At 36.0% G+C, this 17,148-nt stretch overlaps 1 protein-coding gene across 3 annotated transcripts in view; it reads right to left on the bottom strand.

Moving 5' to 3' along the window:
* Window positions 1-7,120: 7,120 nt before the first annotated feature.
* Window positions 7,121-17,148, bottom strand: part of LOC129943422 (uncharacterized) — a 54,612-nt gene continuing 44,584 nt past the window's right edge. For 2 of the 3 annotated variants that reach the window (XM_056052856.1, XM_056052857.1), the window contains exon 2: window positions 7,121-7,953. In XM_056052856.1, the coding sequence (XP_055908831.1) occupies window positions 7,172-7,921 (750 nt within the window). In that variant the 5' untranslated portion in view covers window positions 7,922-7,953 and the 3' untranslated portion in view covers window positions 7,121-7,171. Of the gene's footprint in view, window positions 7,954-8,167; window positions 8,297-17,148 lie in introns of those variants that run through there. The other variant, XM_056052858.1, reaches the window with a different exon arrangement.

The following is a 17,148-nucleotide window of genomic DNA, read 5'->3' as shown; positions in this document are numbered from 1 at the left end:
TTGTAGATTTTTTTTCACTTACCTCTGATAGCTTGCATGAAAATTTTGGTTAAAAACCATTCTAATAATAGAACAAATAAACATATGGAAGGAACTTTATTTTGTGAGATGCTTAGAATGTAAATATAATTTACTACATTTTAAATATAGTGCCAAAAAATATATTTTCAGTGGGACTTATGATTCAAAATCCTTATGATTACTAGGTACCGTAATTGAAAATTCTTTTCATATAAGCAGTGTAGATCCGTGCTGAAAACTGGAGGTTCTTCATATTAACATTTCGAACAAAAAGAAATATTGCAGGAATGTTATTTAAATCCAAAAATATGTTCCACATACGCCTAAGTGAACTCGATAATTAATTTTTTATTTTTATAATACGTGCACCTAAAAAAATATCGACATACAGTGTTGGCCAAATCAAAGCAACTTTAATTGACACGATTATTAAATAATTTGAAAACCAATTTAGAATTAAATTATTGTATATTTTTGTCTTTAAATTTTAAAATAATATTTCCAGTTTCTAATAGGAAATCAAATAAAATTGTTTTTTGTGACTATTCTTCTTTCCTCTTCCAGTTTATGAAATGAAAACAAGCGCACTTTTAAGTGAGATTTTATATATATTTTATTTAACTTATTTCTTAGTTATTAATTCTTATAATAATTTTAATATTAAGATAGGAGTGATTTTGTGTATCGTAGATGTAGTGCCTCTTGACTGGTCTGCTTACACGACGGAAACCATTTTCTAACAGTCTAGTTGGTGTTTGGGATTGTTTTTGGGATTTTAAAATAGTAGACATGTGCATTCAGGAGGAAGCAAGCGTTCACAGGTTTTTCTCAAAACCCACCTTTGTCTATCAACTCCTATCTCACCTCCCCATGGTGAACATCGGGTGCCTAGTACCTCAACTGGAGATTAGGTTCCAACCCCAGTGGAAAGTAGTTGGGGGCAGCAAACGAAAGAGGGGGAGAGGTGTTTCCACTAAGACACCACGGCAGCGGAGGAATTCCCGAGATGGAATCAACAGTGGCGTCTACAGTTTCAGCAACTGAACTACTTAGTGAACACTTTGTAGGGCTTCTACGAATTATTCGGAGCCCAGGCCTATAAGGAGCGGTTTTATCCGGCTCCCCGTCCTTGGGCTAATACTAAGGAACTGGCCTTTCAGGTTGGGGGTTGTGCGTCGGGGTGACTTCCTGGTCACGTCAAAACCTGATAAATGCGAAGCACAAGCCTCGCAAACGGACGGATTTACGAAATTCGGATATACACGTGGAATCTTAGGTTCCTTAACAGACCACGTGCGGCCGAAGAAATAGCTGAGGCCCTAGACCGGTATAAAGCAGACATTACCGCCATCCAGGAAATACAATGGAATGGGCCGGGCCAAAAGATTATGAAAAACTGCGATATTTACTATGGTAACTGCTACCACGAAAACCAACAGCGCTTATTTGGATGCGGCTTCGTCATTGCAGCCAGACTTAGGTAAGAAGTCTTGAGCTATAGGTGCATCAACGAGCGCCTTATGACCATACGCATCAAGGCTAAATTCGGCAATATTAGCCTTATATGCGCGCACGCCCCCACAGAAGAGAAAGATGACAACACCAAAGATATGTTCTTCGAGCTCCTAGACAAAATATATGAGCAGTGTCCTAGCTACGATATTAAAATTGTCCTGGTCGATTTTAATGCCAAGCTAGAAAGGGGAGACATATTTGGAATAATCGAGAAAAAAAAGACTGCACGACAACACATCCAACAACGGATTCAGGCTCATAGATTTTGCTGCGGGCGAAACGTCATGGTAGTTAGTACGCGTTTTGAACACCTCAACATCCACAAAGGAATTTGGATTTCTCTAGATCAATCTACCGTCAACCAGATTAACCATATTGCGATCGACGCCAGACACGCTTCCAGCATCATGGATGTCCGAACTTTCCGAGGAGCTAGCATCAACTCGGACCACTACCTCGTTGTAGCCAAGGTAGCACTTCGGATTTCCAGACCCAAGGCAAAACAAGGAGGTGCTGGGAGAAGGTACAACGTTGAACGGCTACAATCGCAAGAGATCGCCAAATCCTTTTCCGACCGAGTTACAAGTAACCTCTCTCGAAGTTCTTTGCCGCCAACAGAATGTATCGAAAACCAGTGGCAACATTGCCAAGATGCAATCAGAGAAGCCGCCTCTGATGTGCTGGGTTTCAAGAAACCATTAACAAGGAACCCCTGGTTTGATGAGGAATGTCGGGAGGCAAATGCAGCCAAACAACAGACATGCAAAGCGGCACTGCATAAAAGGACGGGAAAAGAAGGCGAGAGGTTTAAAATTAGGAATGAAGTTCGAAAGTATTATGAACAGGTGAAACGAAATTCACAGGTACATAAACCTAGAACCGAAGGCTGCAAAGACGAAGGAACTTTTCTGCAGACTGTATAACGGCGATGACGAACCGAATTCCTATGTCAGGCAGGATGATTCATTCAACATAGGCGACGAAAGCCAACAATCCCTTCCTCGCGACTTAGACGAAGTAAAGATTGCCGTATCTAAGCTGAAGTCTAATAAAGCCACTGGAGCGGATGGCTTGAATGCCGAGCTCTTTAAAGCAGCTGGAGATAAGTTGGTTAGGAGCATGCACCAACTTATTTGTAAGATATGGTCGGAAGAAAGCATGCCCGATGAATAGAACCTCAGTATTGTTTGCCCGATCCTGAAAAAAGGAGACCCTCTTAACTGCACCAACTAAAGAGGAATCAGTCTACTTAACATCGCCTATAAAATCTTCTCTGCCGTAATATGTGAACGTCTAAAGCCCATCGTCAACAGCCTGATAGGTCCTTATCAGTGTGGTTTTAGACCAGGTTGATCAAATATTCACAGTACATACATAGAATGGGGCTTTTGTGAGTATTTAGGCAGAGGCGGCAAAAATAGTTTTATCGGTTAATGAGGGCAAAACAAAGTACATGCTGTCGTCAAGAAAGGACATACAACACCGACGTCTTGGTCAAAACGTCACCACCGACAGACGTAACTTTGAGGTAGTCAAGGATTTCGTCTACCTAGGCTCCGCTGTAAACGCAGCAAACAACACCAGCGCTGAGATCAAACGCAGAATAACTCTTGCTAACCGCTGTTTCATTGGACTAAGAAAGCAATTGAGTGGTAAAGTCCTCTCTCGAGGGATTAAAGTGTTGCTATATAAGACCCTTATCATCCCTTCCTGCTATACGGTGCAGAAGCATGTACTATGACAAAAGCGGATGAAAGCACCTTCGGTCGCTTTGAGAGAAAAGTTCTTCGTGTGATCTACGGTCCCGTATGCATCGAAGGGGGGTGGAGGAGAAGATGAAACGACGAGCTGTACGGGCTGTACAGTGACGTAGACTTGGCCAGAAGGGTAAAAAGAAAGAAGGGTAAAAGTCCAACGACTAACATGGCTGGGTCACGTAGAGCGCATGAAAACCAATGCTCCGGCCCGGAAAGTCTTCGAATCCACACCCACACGACAGCGCAGTAGAGGAAGACCGTGGATCAGGTGGCGCGCACAAGTGGAAGGTGACCTCACCCAACTTGAAGCGCGAAACTGGAGACATCTAGCTAGGGACCGAGCTAGATGGAGAAGTTTGTGGGTGAGGCCCTAATTCACACAGGACTTTAGCGTAAGTAAGAATATTATGCCCCCCGGAAAAATTCCATTTCTTCTGATTATATATATCTGCTAACAGCCCTGAAGGTGTGAATGCTCTTGACTTGTTGGAAAACCATAGGCAGGATCCAAAATGTATTTTTATTATGAAATGATAGTTCCAGCAAAAATGTATATTTGTTCCTGCTCATCGTTGTGGGCAAAGCAACCATAGTCGCTTTTAAATCTCCACACTTGATGTAAGGCTAAAACAAAAGTTTTAACCACCGGGACCGTCGACAGGTTAAACTTTTCTTCATACGAAGATGCATCTAAGTAACATGCTCTCTTGCAAAATTCATCTCAAGCTCCTTGTGTGCTTTTCTCATTTTTTTTGTTTTATTTGTTGGATAGTATCACTATTTTGCATTATCCTTCGAGCCGTTGTTATGCTGGCTGAGACTCAGCTGTTGGCCCTTATTTAAGTCGCTGTTAGAATAGAATTTGATGTAGTTTTTTCTTGTGGTTTTTCCATATTTGTGGGGATCAGAAAGATGATTGCTCACAACTTTTTTCATTCTGTTAAGTTTTCTTGCTGTTTTATATCCTGAAACCCCTTAATCTTTGAAAACATTTAGTTTTGCTCTACCTGTAGCTGTCAAAGTCTTTCCGGAAACAAGTTAATTTCAACCAGAGCACCAATAATAAAAATCTTAAAAAAAAAAAGAAGATGCAGGTATGATATTTTTTTATAAACATACAATTCCTAAAATAGCTTGTTAGTCCCTTTATTTTTTTAGAGGAATTTTTGCAAAAGGGAAAAAATGGGATATTAGCAGCAGCAACTCATATAAAATTTATAAACTGATCGGAGAAATGATAGTCTTCAGGATTTAACATTTAACTTTGTGGATGGACTTGGGTTTCGCCGTCTTATACAAGAACTAGCACGCAAATATAATTTTAGAGGGCGGAACTTTTTTCCTGATTTTATTTGCAATGAACTGTACGGAAAAGTTGCTGCTAATGTCAAAGAATTGCTTGAAAAATATGGCTACATGTCTTTTACTTCTGATATTTGGACAGATCCCGGCTCAAGTGTTTCCTTGCTAAGCTTAACTTGCCACGGAGTATCAAAAAACTTTGAACGTTTGAGCATCGCCATACAGGTGAAATCTTTGCAGACAAATTTAACACAATGCTTACCAAATAGAATATTTTGAAGGAAAAAGTGCATTGTATTATACGAGATGAGGGCTCCAATATGAAAAGAGGTATGCCACTAGCATCATTGACTGATTTAGGTTGCACTCTTCACAAGATGCAAATTGTAATTCGACATGGTTTACAATCGCAAGAAAATATAAAAGACATTAAGCAAAAATTAAAGGAAATTTCAACCCATTTTAACCATTCAAATATTGCTCAAAAACAGCTAGAAAAAATTCAGGACAGACTTAATCAACCACATCTCAAAGTACTCCAGGACTGTGTGACACGCTGGAATATCACATTCTACATGTTTAAGCGTTTTTCCAAGGTAAAAGATGCATTAAGTCTTTATGCTAATGACAACAATATTAAACCAATTTTGCCAGAAGAGTGGAAAATAATTGAAAGCTGCCTTGAACTACTCAAACCTTTTAAAGAAGCTACTCGTGAAATGAGCAGTTCTCAGGAACTAATATCATCTGTGATTCCTATAATTCAAATGCTTAAGAAAAAACTTGATGAATACTTATCAAAACCGTCGGACACTGATGCCATTCGGCTGGCAGCCTTAAATCTGAAAACTTATTTTTCATTTTTTTGTTTTCATCTTTGCAAGACAACAGTTTGTATGCGATTTAAACATACGTAGACTCTCGCTATAAGCATACGTTTTTCAAACCCATCACCGAGGAATAAAAGAATAAAAGATGTAATTCTAAAGATGATAAATGATCCATTAAGCACCAGTTCTCCTACGTTGTCACCAAATGCAAACAACACAAAAAAGAAGAAAATGGATGACTTTACATTCGGGACCAGGAACATCCGAATGTAAAGTCTTCAGAAGCGATAAGGAAATGATGCTAGATTCATCAACTGAAGACGACGGTGAAGGAGAATCTGATAACGCTAGTTCGGAAGCACTTCTCCGAAGGGAGTTAGCATGTTACCGAAATAAAAAAGACTGGAATTGGATAATAATCCACTTGATTGGTGGAAAGTCCATCAAACAGACTTTAAAAGGCTCTCTAAAGTTGCACTGAGGTATTTATCACCTCCACCAGCCAGTGTTCCCAGCGAACAACTTTTTAGTGGAGCTAGATTAATATACGATATTACGATCCACTAAGAAACGGATAGCAGTCTGATATTTAATAAAAGGCTGCAATCTTTCCTTTTATTAAATATAACTCACCCATTTATAAATTTAATTATTAAACGCAAAGATAATAAATAAAATTTTCCTTTATTTACGGACTCACAAAAAATTGTTTTTATTTAATAAATTCTAAAATCTGCATCCGCTCCCGCGATGTCAAAATGTATACATCCACAACAACCCTAGCACGTACCTATTTAAAGATAGTAAATGTTTCTGGATACAACACCTCAAATAGTTAAATAGTCAGTGTATGTCTATTTCAATTAAAATAAAAATTACTGATGAACTTTTTGTTGAAATCTTTTTTAAAAAAATGCATTAAACCAACAACCTTAAAAACTAAAAATGAGTATTAATCATTTGCTTAAAATCTGAAAACTATTCGAAATGAAACATCATTTAGAGCCATCAAAAATTGTCGGTGGCGAAAACTGTAATGTTTTGTAAAGGGTTACTAAAATACCAATCAGCGAAATTAAAATCGATGTTAAGGCAAATTTGATTCGAGCTCTGCTGAATTCCCTAAAAGTGGTGAATATAAAATGTAATAGTATACCCACTAAAGTTCCACACTATATAAAACCTCTATGACCCAATCAAATATTTATCTTCATACCTATACCAACTGTTTTGCATTTGAAAAACCACATAAAACCATGGCCGGGCCGACACACAGATTGGCAGTTCAAACAAATTTTGAAAATACCTTAAATTCCAATCAACTGCACACTTTGCATCAAATAAATCCTGATACACTGGCCAATGTTTTTAGAATGCAAAACCTTAATGGTAATTCCCCTATCCGTAGTTGTTATAAAATAAATTATCCTTTATCCTCTATCCTCGATGAACCAAAAATAAAAATGAAATGAAATCAGAATTTCCCAAAAAAGGAATTTATGATTTTAATCTATCGGTCCATTCGGTAGACCGTAGACCATAGATCGTAGACCATAGACCGAGGACCACGACCACCACCAACCACAAGGGTTGTAGGAGTTCGAATTTATTTTTAAATCTCCTCATCAATTCATGAGGCTATAGGTGAGGTTAGGACTTCAGGGTTAAAGAAATAAATCGAACATCTTATAAGAGTATATGGCAAAAATAAAAATTTATTATTATGAAATCGTATCTTCGTTAGTTTTAAACCTTCACACCAACTTCGCCAGGACTAAAAATCTTGACATTTCTTTCGTTGACTTTGTACAAAATTTCCTTCTGCTGTTCCATCAGCTCATAGCACCCATCGGTTGTCTCCCGGACCACTGACAGCCTCCCGTCGACCTCTCGGAATGCACCACTCTTGAGCTGTTTCACTCGCAAATGGACATCGGCCAGTTTGGCAATATTATTGTCCAACACGGGCTGCACATCACTCGTGCTCAATTTTGTGACAATCGTTAGACCAGGATGCTCCTCGGTCATGGCGTGTAAGTCTTGACACAGCCGCAGCAGGCCCTCGGGGGTGAAACCAAAATTTAGAAGTATCGATAGATTATCAATGATGAATGTGAGCGAAGTGCCAGAATCCTGTGCTGCAGTCAGTTTCTCGCGTAGGAATTCCAGCAATTTGTTTGACATTGAGTCGCCTTCGGTCAGCCACATGGATTTCCATTGTTTAACTTGGATGGATTTCAGGGCGTCGATAATAAAGAACTTTTTGTTCATGAATAAGGTTAAGTTGTAGCCAAGTCGCATGCCTGCATTCAGATAGTGCTGATAGCCATGCTGCAGACCGACTAGCATTGTGGTTACTTGGGGAGCTCGCAGACGTTGACCGAGAATCGAGGTGATGAGGAATCCTCCGTCCATGTTTGACTCTTCGCTTATGTGAATGTAGGGTGGGAGTTTGTTCTCGTTGAGGCCACAGGCAATAAGGAGTGATGCAGCCATTTTGTATGAACAAATTTAAAATGGAAGTGGAGCTGCAAAGAATATAAAAAGAGTGAAAGGAAATTTAGAGTGCATGAATGTAAATATGAAAATATATTTATTTATTTATGTAATATTTTATCTGAACGTGTTTTCTTAAATTTCATATTTTAACAATTTATTCCTGCCAGCTGTCTTTTTGGAGGAAAGACATGAAGGATGTTTTAAGAGTGGGATAAAAAAATCCTAGGTGGATGGAAGGATTACTTTTTTAAACTTTGTTTAACTTTCAGAATTTTCAATTTGAAAATCAGACGTTTTTTCTGTAAATTAAAACTTTTTTCAAGGACAAGAAATATATAAATTAAAAAGTAAAAACAACACCTACTTCTTTTTATTTTTTCCTACAATAATAAGTCGTATATGTAAATTCCATTATCATGTTTTGAGTGCAATTATAAAAGATAAATTAAAAGCAGCTGTTCCCAAGAATTTTGCAAATTTAGGAAGATACCCTGGCTGAGGAGCCTAACAATGAGAATTAAATACTTTTATTTTGGGACGGAACCATAACTCATTAACGCTGATTAATGACAATTTATTAAGATATCATATTTTGTTTTTACTTTTTGATAATATACGTAATAATTTGCATACGCGTGGCGTTTTATTTTGTCATTTAATTTTGATTTATGAAATCTAAAAAGAAATTACAAACAAATTTGTAATTTATTTTGAAAAGCATGTCCCCGTTCTTGGAACTTATGGAAACACTTAAATTAGCACAAAAATTATTCAATTAAATTAAATAAGTCCTACCTCAATTTATTTATTTATTTCTTTATTCATCAAGCAGATTAAAATAATATAATTAACAAATAAAATATAATCTTACAGACTACAGAAACAAGGTTTTAACTTTAGTAATAAAGAAGTGAAATATAAATAAAAATATCAAATTATGTAAGGCTAAAACTTGAACCACCAGTGTAGGAATTAAGAAATAAATATAATAAATATTTTTTTAAAGATTCTCGACGTTGGTAGGAAAAGAAGTCAACATGATTACAAATGATATTAGATTCTCTAATGCATCGAGTTAGAGGCTCATTGAAACCATAGTTTACTCTATGATAGGGTTCATGAAATAGAGTACAAGATCGCGTTTGCCTATACGGAGCATATACATATATCGACTAAGGACAAAAGTGAAGGGCAGTTTATATGAGAAGTAATAATATCACGTATGAAAACCACTGAAAAATACCGACGGCGAATATCAAGTGGTGTTAGACCAAGCAGCTTACATCTGGTTCCATAAGAAGGCATTTCAATGTTCCAATTTAGTCGATGAACTACAATTCGCGAAAACTTTTTCTGAATCCTTTCAATTCTTAAACAATGAGTTTTATAAAAAGGATTCCAAATTACTGAGCAGTATTCTAGGAAAGATCTCACATAAGCATAAAATAATGACCGAAGGGTAAATGGATCTTTAAACTCTTTTGAGTTGCGAACCACAAAACCACAAACCATAGCATATTATTTGCTTTAGCAACAACAAAATCAATATGGGAGTTGAAGTTTAGTTTGTAATCAAATATTACACCTATGTCTTTCTTTTCTTTAAGCTTAGTAAGTTTTGTTTTATTTATTTCGTATTCAAAACAAATTGGACTAAGACTACGAGAGAAAGATAAAGATTGGCATTTAGCAATATTTAAGAAAAGCTGGTTAGCAGTGCACCATACAGATAAGCACTCAAGGTCACTTTGAAGTAAAAGACAATCATCCAAGGATTTGATACAGCGGAAAATTTTGATATCATCCGCAAACATTAGGCAGTGAGAATTGTTGATAACCGTTGGTATGTCATTGATTAATATCAGGAATAGAAGGGGTCCCAAGTGACTTCCTTGAGGAACACCAGAAGTTACATGAATCACTTCAGAAAGTAAATCATTAACGCGGACAAACTATGTTCTACCTATAAGATAGGACGCAAACCATATTAAACTATTAGAATGGAATCCGATAGATTCCATCTTTTTTAATAGTATAAAATGGTTGACCCTTTTGAAAGCCTTCGAAAAGTCAGTAAAGACTACATCAGTTTGAAAACCATTTTCGAGATTTCTAGTAATTTGGTTACAAAAAATAGATAGGTTTGTTGTAGTGGATCTTCCGGCTATAAATCCATGCTGAGATGGCGCAATCGTTTCTTTGAGAATAAAGGTTAGTTTATCAAAAACTATTTTCTCGAAAATTTTGGGAATCGTGAAAATTTACTTATAGAATGATAATTAGAAACATCCTGTTTAGAGCCAGATTTATGGATAGGAATAATATAGGAAATTTTCCAATTGTCAAGAAAAAGGCCCTTGAACAGTAGAGTTAATGGCCCTGAAAGAGCAACAGCACAGTTTTTCAATACAATTGGTGGAATGCCATCAGGTCCCGGTTGACTATCATCATTGAGATTAGAGCTGACTCAACATCTTTGCAGCTTAAGTTTAAGCTGCTTATATTGATGGAATTATCACTTATAACTGATGAATAATTTTGAGGAACATGTTGAGGGGAGTAAACTGATTGAATTTGGTATCCCGTTAGAGCATTTTTTGTTATTTATGTACGACCAAAAATGTTTACTATTTTGTTTCAAGGAAGATTCAGTACGACACAGAGAATCCTTGTACAAAAATTTATGTAAAAAATCGAATTCTTTTTGAAGACGTAGATAGTTACTCCGGAGTGCAATATCATTGACGGAATTTCGATATAATTTATACGATTTATTTTTTTGGTTATTTAAGTTTGATAAACGTTTATTCCACCAATGCGGCTTTGAATTATTAAAGACAACGACTTTAGGTACAAACAAGTTTATTGCTTCTTTAATTGTCCCCAGCAATAAATTATATGCATCCACGAGCTCATAATTATGAACGATATAGTTCCAAGAAAACGAATTTAAATGATTAATTAGTCCTTCAAAATTAGATTTTTTGAAATCATATTTGACTGCTCTTCCCATTACAGGTTTAAAATAGTCATAGAAACTAAGTTTAATACTTAAGGCTAGGTGGTGAATATTATTTTTAAAAATAGGATAGTTACAATTTTTGACATCAGCAACAATTTCACCATCGATAAATTAAAGCAAAATTCAAGTCGACCATTTTTCAAGGAATGACTTAGCTCATATGGTTTTGGCATTACGTTACGATATATTATATACAATTTAATTCAAGTCTGTACCGTTTTTGGTTCGAAAGATTTTGAAGATTAACCGAAATTGTAAAAAAAAACCGCCCACGCAATTTTCTTGAGAGCCCTTTCTGCCTTTTTATTATTTGAAGTCGATATTTCTTCTGGTTATTGAGCTATGGACGACGAAAAAACTTCGCAAACGTACGGACATATGAACGGACGTACACTCGCACGCACAGACATCTTTCTAAAAATATTTTATTTCGACTGTAGGGACCTTGAAACTTCGAGAAATATCAAAATTTTCAATTTGATAAATTGGACCCATTACAATACCTTCCTATGGGATGTTAATAATATATTGTAACGTAGTACCAAGCAAGTATATTTTTTGTAAAAATAAAATTAACGGCTTTTTTTATAAACCAAAAAAACTGTGTCACCAAAATTTATCTAAAAAACAATTTTGTGCAATGAAACATAACGTTTTTAACATCTGCTAAGATTTTAAGAAAAATCGATTTGAGTTTTTTTTATAAAAAATAAAAACTTAAAAGAAAATTTAACAAAAGTTGATAAAAATTGATTTTCGACTCAAATATATTTACAAAAATTAAAAAAAATTGGCTTTAAACTTATTTTATCTTATAGATTGTTTTCGACACTCAGTAAATTTTTTTTAAAAATTCAACAGTCCGTTTTTTTCATAAAAAAATAGATCTACAAAAAATAATACACAAATTTTGTAAAAATTGGTGTTCGGTCTTTGATATCTCTTGAACGATAGAAGATAAATATAGAATATGATAAAAAAATATTGCATTTTTTTCGAAATTCAATATCTTGAAAATGGGTAATAATTTTTTTACGAAATTGAAATGTAAAACATATGTTAATAAGTTCTATATAACTGCGTACCACTTACTTCCTTACTTAAGGTGGCGCTACAGTCCGGGGTGGACCTGGGCCTCAAACATACGTCTCCAACCAGCTCGGCCCTAGCTATCTGTCTCCAGTTTCACACACCAAGTCGGTTGAGGTCTTCACTCACCTGAATGCGGCATCTGAGTCGGGGCCTTATCTACTGCGCCGCCGTCCCTCAGGATTAGATTCGAAGATCTTCCGGGCTGGAGCGTTGATGTCCATTCGCTCTACATTAACCAGCCATCTAAGCCGATGGACTTTAATTCTGCTAACTAGGTCAGTGTCGCTGTACAGCCCGTACAGTTCGTCGTTATATCTTCTCCTCCATTCTCCATGTACGGGACCAAAAATCTCCCGAAGAATTCTTCTCTCGAAGCATCCTAAGACGCTCTCATCTTTCTTTGACAGGGTCCAGGCCTCAGCGCCATAAATGAGAACCGGGATGATGAGTGTCTCATAGATGGTGGTTTTAGATGCTCGATAGAGGACTTTACTTATCAAGACAAGACTTGTTTTTCGTTTGTTTAATAGCGGTGCCTAGGTAGACAAAGTCCTTAACTACCTCAAAGTTATAGCTGTCCATGGTGACGTTTTTCCAAGACGTCGTCGTTCAGTGTCCTTTTTCGATGGCAGCATATACGTGGTCTTGCCCTCATTGACCACTAAACCCATCTTCTTCGCTTCTGTCGCAATGCTCAAAAACGGTCCACTGACATTACGCTTTGATCTTCCAATTATGTCAATATCATCTGAGTATCCGACTAATTGAATGCACCTTTGGAAGATTGTGCCTCTAGTGTTGACCGTTGAGTTTTGCACAATTCTTTCCAAAACGGTGTTGACGAAGTCGCATGACTGCGCATCGCCTTGTCTAAAACCTTTTTTGGCATCAAATGCATCGGTAAGATCTTTTCCAAAACTAGACATTGCTCTGTAGAGCTCTTCAATATGGATGCTGTCATACGCGGCTTTAAAATCGATAAAGAGATGGTGGGTATCGATTTGAAGTTCCTGGGTTTTTTCCTAGATCTGCCGTAGTGTGAAAATTTGGTAGATAGTGGACCTGGTCTGAAACCACACTGATAAGGACCAACCAGGTTGTTGACGAATGGCTTCAGACGTTCACATAATACGGCAGAGAGGGCGTTAAGGAGACTGATGCCTCTGTAGTTGGCGCAATTTAGAGGATCTCCTTTCTTGTGTATCGGGCATACTATGCTGAGATTCCAGTCATCGGGCAAGCTTTCTTCCGACCATATTTTGCCATATATTTTCACTTCGTGAAAGTCGAGTAGGCGGAATTGTTGATCTGCGTCGCCGAGGTTGAGTGGTTCTATCTCCCTTACAGCGGAATTCGGTTCGTCATCGCCGTTATATAATTTGGAGAAGTGATCTTTCCATATTCTCAGCATCAACTGCGGTTCTACTACGATGTTCCCCTGATCGTCTTTACAGGCTTCGGTTCGTGGCTGGTACCCTTGGGAGGTTTTTTTTACCTTTTGGTAAAATTTACGAACCTCATTCCTGTTGTGAAATCCCTCTATCTCCTCGATCGCGCGCTTCTCATGCTCTCTTTTTTTCCATCTAAGAAGCCGGTGTTCCTCTCTCCTCTTCTGCTCGTAGAGCTCGCGAGCAGCTCTAGTCCTTTTGTGCAGCGCCGTTTTGTATGCCTCTTGTTTCCACTTAATTTTTTTTGTTTGACTTTCCATAGGAAGTTATTGTAACAAGTTCGATTTGTCGAATGGGTCGTCCATACATAAAAAACCTTTTGTTTTACAAACAATAACATCGAAAGATGCAGAAATGACTCATTAAAATATTGGTTGACCCAAAATACTCGTAGCTTCCCAACCAATGACTTCAATTAAATTTTGTACTATGTTACGTGACATGATACTTCACAAGTATAGTTTTGGAAAAAAAAATCAATTAACGTCACGGTTTTTTATGTATACAAAATTTGTATTTTTAAAAAAATACCAATGTTTTGTATTTATTAAAAATTTTGTATGGCAAAAATTTGTCACCTCGAATATTTTACGAAATATAAATGATATTACTTTTTTTAGTTTTTAAAAATCTTGACAAAAATGTAAGGTATTGGCTTAAAACTGATTTCGTGTTTTTTTAAAAATATTGTTTTTAACATTCAGAAAATTTTGTACAGATACAAACAAAATTGATGATTGATTCTAGATATCTCGTGCATAAGTGATGGTATTGACTTCAGAACTATTTCATTCATATGCAAATTTTTGTTGTTAACGTTAGATAATGTTTTTAGAAAAATCCAAACTTTAAAAAAATGTGGCCACCAAACTTGCTTTGAAGTCAATATCTCTTCTGATTGACCAGAGACTGCGAGTGCTTTCCAATGTTCATAAAACAATATTCTCTTCTCTATCACGTAACTTGCTATTCGTTTGGTCAACCTTTCTCTGTCCAGTAACATAGTTTTCGCAATAAGTTGAAATGAAGTCGCAATGTTTCTATAAACAGTGGTGAGATTCCTGTTTCAACAAATATCATATGGTTTGGTGAGAATTGTGGAAGCTTGAAAATTCGCTTTAAGAAAAATCGTAGCAGTTTTTCTACTGTATCGTATGATTTGTATCCCCACACTTGAGCTCCATATAGCAATATTGATTTGGAAACTGCCTGGAATAATTGGTATTTGATTCTCATCGTTATATGTTTATCTTTCAGGCAGTTTTTCCATGCGGCACTTACAGCTGATTTAGATGAAGATAGCTTCTCCTGAAAGTGTTGTTCCATGTTCATGTTGCAGCAGATATTTATGCCCAAGTAGTTATATGTCTTTACTGTTTCTAATTCCTTCCCACATCCTTTTTTAAACACGATCGTTTTGGATTTATTTATGTTTACATTCAGCCTCCATTCATCACAGTATTTTTTCAGCTGATTAATCATTCGCTGTAAACGTTCTGTATTGTCCGAAGGGAGCACCAAATCATCTGCATACATCAAAAGTTTAATAAGGATTCCTCCAATTCTTACACCGCCACATAAATAATCGGAAATGTCGTTTAAAACATTATGAATGCTTACGGACTTAAATTGCATCCTTGTTTCACACCTGTAACCGTTTTAAAAAAAATTTGACAGTTGGTTACCGTCCCAAACAGCAGAAGTCGTTTGTTCATACAATTTTTCAACCTTATTAGGGTCTCCTTTTTAACTTCCCATAGGAAGTTATTGTAAAGGGTCGGATTTGTCAAATTGAAAATTTTGACATTTCTCGACGTTTCAAGGTCCCTAGAGTCTAAATAAAAGATTTTAAGAAAGATGTCTGGGTAAATTTTATATAATATATTTTAACGTGATATCAAAGAAATATATTTTTTGAGAAAAATCCATTTAACGTTTTTTTTACAAATCAAAAAAACTGAAAAAATTTGCCACCTCCAAAATTTTACGACTAAAATATGATTTCAACTCCAAAACAATTTTGTGCAACGAAGAATAATGTTTTTGACATCTGATAAACTTTTGAGAAAAATCGAATTGACAGTTTTTTTTATAAAAAATAAAAATCTAAAAAAAAACATTACTAAAAGTTGGTAAAAATTGATTTTCGACTCAAATATCTTTTCAAAAATTTGAAATATTGGCTTCAAACTAATTTTATCTTATAAGAAATATTGTTTTTAACATTTGGTAAAATTTTTTAAAAAAATTCGAATTGACAGTTTTTTTTTACAAAAAATTAAACTCTACAAAAAACAATACTAAAACTTGGTAAAAATTTACTTTCGGTTCAAATAGCTTTTCAAAAATTTGAAATATTGGCTTCAAACTTATTTTATTTCACAGAAAATATTGTTTTCGATATTCAGTAATTTGTATATAAAAATCCAAGAAATCCAAAAAATAGTACGCAATTTGGTAAAAACTGATACGAGTACATATAGATAAACTTTTAAGCAAGACAAATCGACAGACGTGATGGGAAGTTATCAGTGTGGGTCGCATCCCAGCCTCTTTTTTAAGGATTGGGAAGATTACGCTCTGCTGGAAGCTCATAAGGACGTCTCCAGTTTCAAATATTCGGTTTAGTTCGTTGGTAAAAATTTCTAATAAATCATCATTGGCATATTTAAAAAATTCAATAGGAATGCCGTCAGTTCCTGGTGCTGGTCTTGCATACTGAAAACGAGGCTGGAGTAAGGAATCGAGAGAATTCAGCATATTACTGAAATATGTTTTTAGCTCTGCTGCATTGATATTAAGTCCAATTTTTAATTTTCTTCCATTTATTTTATTGAGCATTTTCCACAGAGTTGCCGAGTGCTTGCATTGCCAAATTTCGGTTGCTGTCGTTCGATGAAACTCTGTTTTCTTGATTTGGCAGGTGTTTTTGTAATGTTGTTTTGCATTTAAATACATAAGTTTGTAGTTGAGTTCATCGTACTTACGGTAGAGTTCTAAAAGCGCGAAATATTTAATTCTCTGTTTTTCACATTCATAATCAAACCATGGTTGTTTATAATATAAACATCTATAATCAATATTTCCATTCATGTTCATTATTTCGATCTGTCTACTCATAATTGAGCGATATTTATCTATTTTCTTGTGATTCCATTTGTATTTTGGTAGAGGATTAATCGCAGTATCAGTATTTATCGTTTCATGGGTACTTAATGGAATGGTTGTAACTATAGTTAAATGGTGTGAAAAGTTCTGTGATTGTACCTCGAAATTTTGTATTATTTGGTTCCATTCTCCTCCAATTAGACTAAGGTCGATAACTGAACTGCCTTGGGATCCCACAAATGTAAATTGACCTCTCCCCCTTCCCTGAGCACCTTTCTGGCACGAAGAATATTAACCGTAGAGGTTTTTTCCTGCAATCTTTCCAGAAAACTACTATTTGCCGAGATTTTGGATCTTATTAGAATGATGTTGCTTTCAGTGAGTACGACAAATCGTTTGTATTTGATCTTTTGGCTGAACTGCATTTTGATGTTGCATATGAAATATTAGATTGGCTTCGGTACAGCCTCCATTTTCCCCTCTAAAAACTCACATCTTTCCTCTAGCGCAGTGACTTTTCCGTCAGCGTTTGATTGCAACTTGGAAGTTGTCTT

The sequence above is a fragment of the Eupeodes corollae genome, chromosome 1, assembly GCF_945859685.1.
Source record: "Eupeodes corollae chromosome 1, idEupCoro1.1, whole genome shotgun sequence".
Classification (NCBI taxonomy): Eukaryota; Metazoa; Arthropoda; class Insecta; order Diptera; family Syrphidae; genus Eupeodes; species Eupeodes corollae.
Note: the sequence above shows the minus strand (reverse complement) of the source record. Positions and strands in the feature narration are given on the sequence as shown.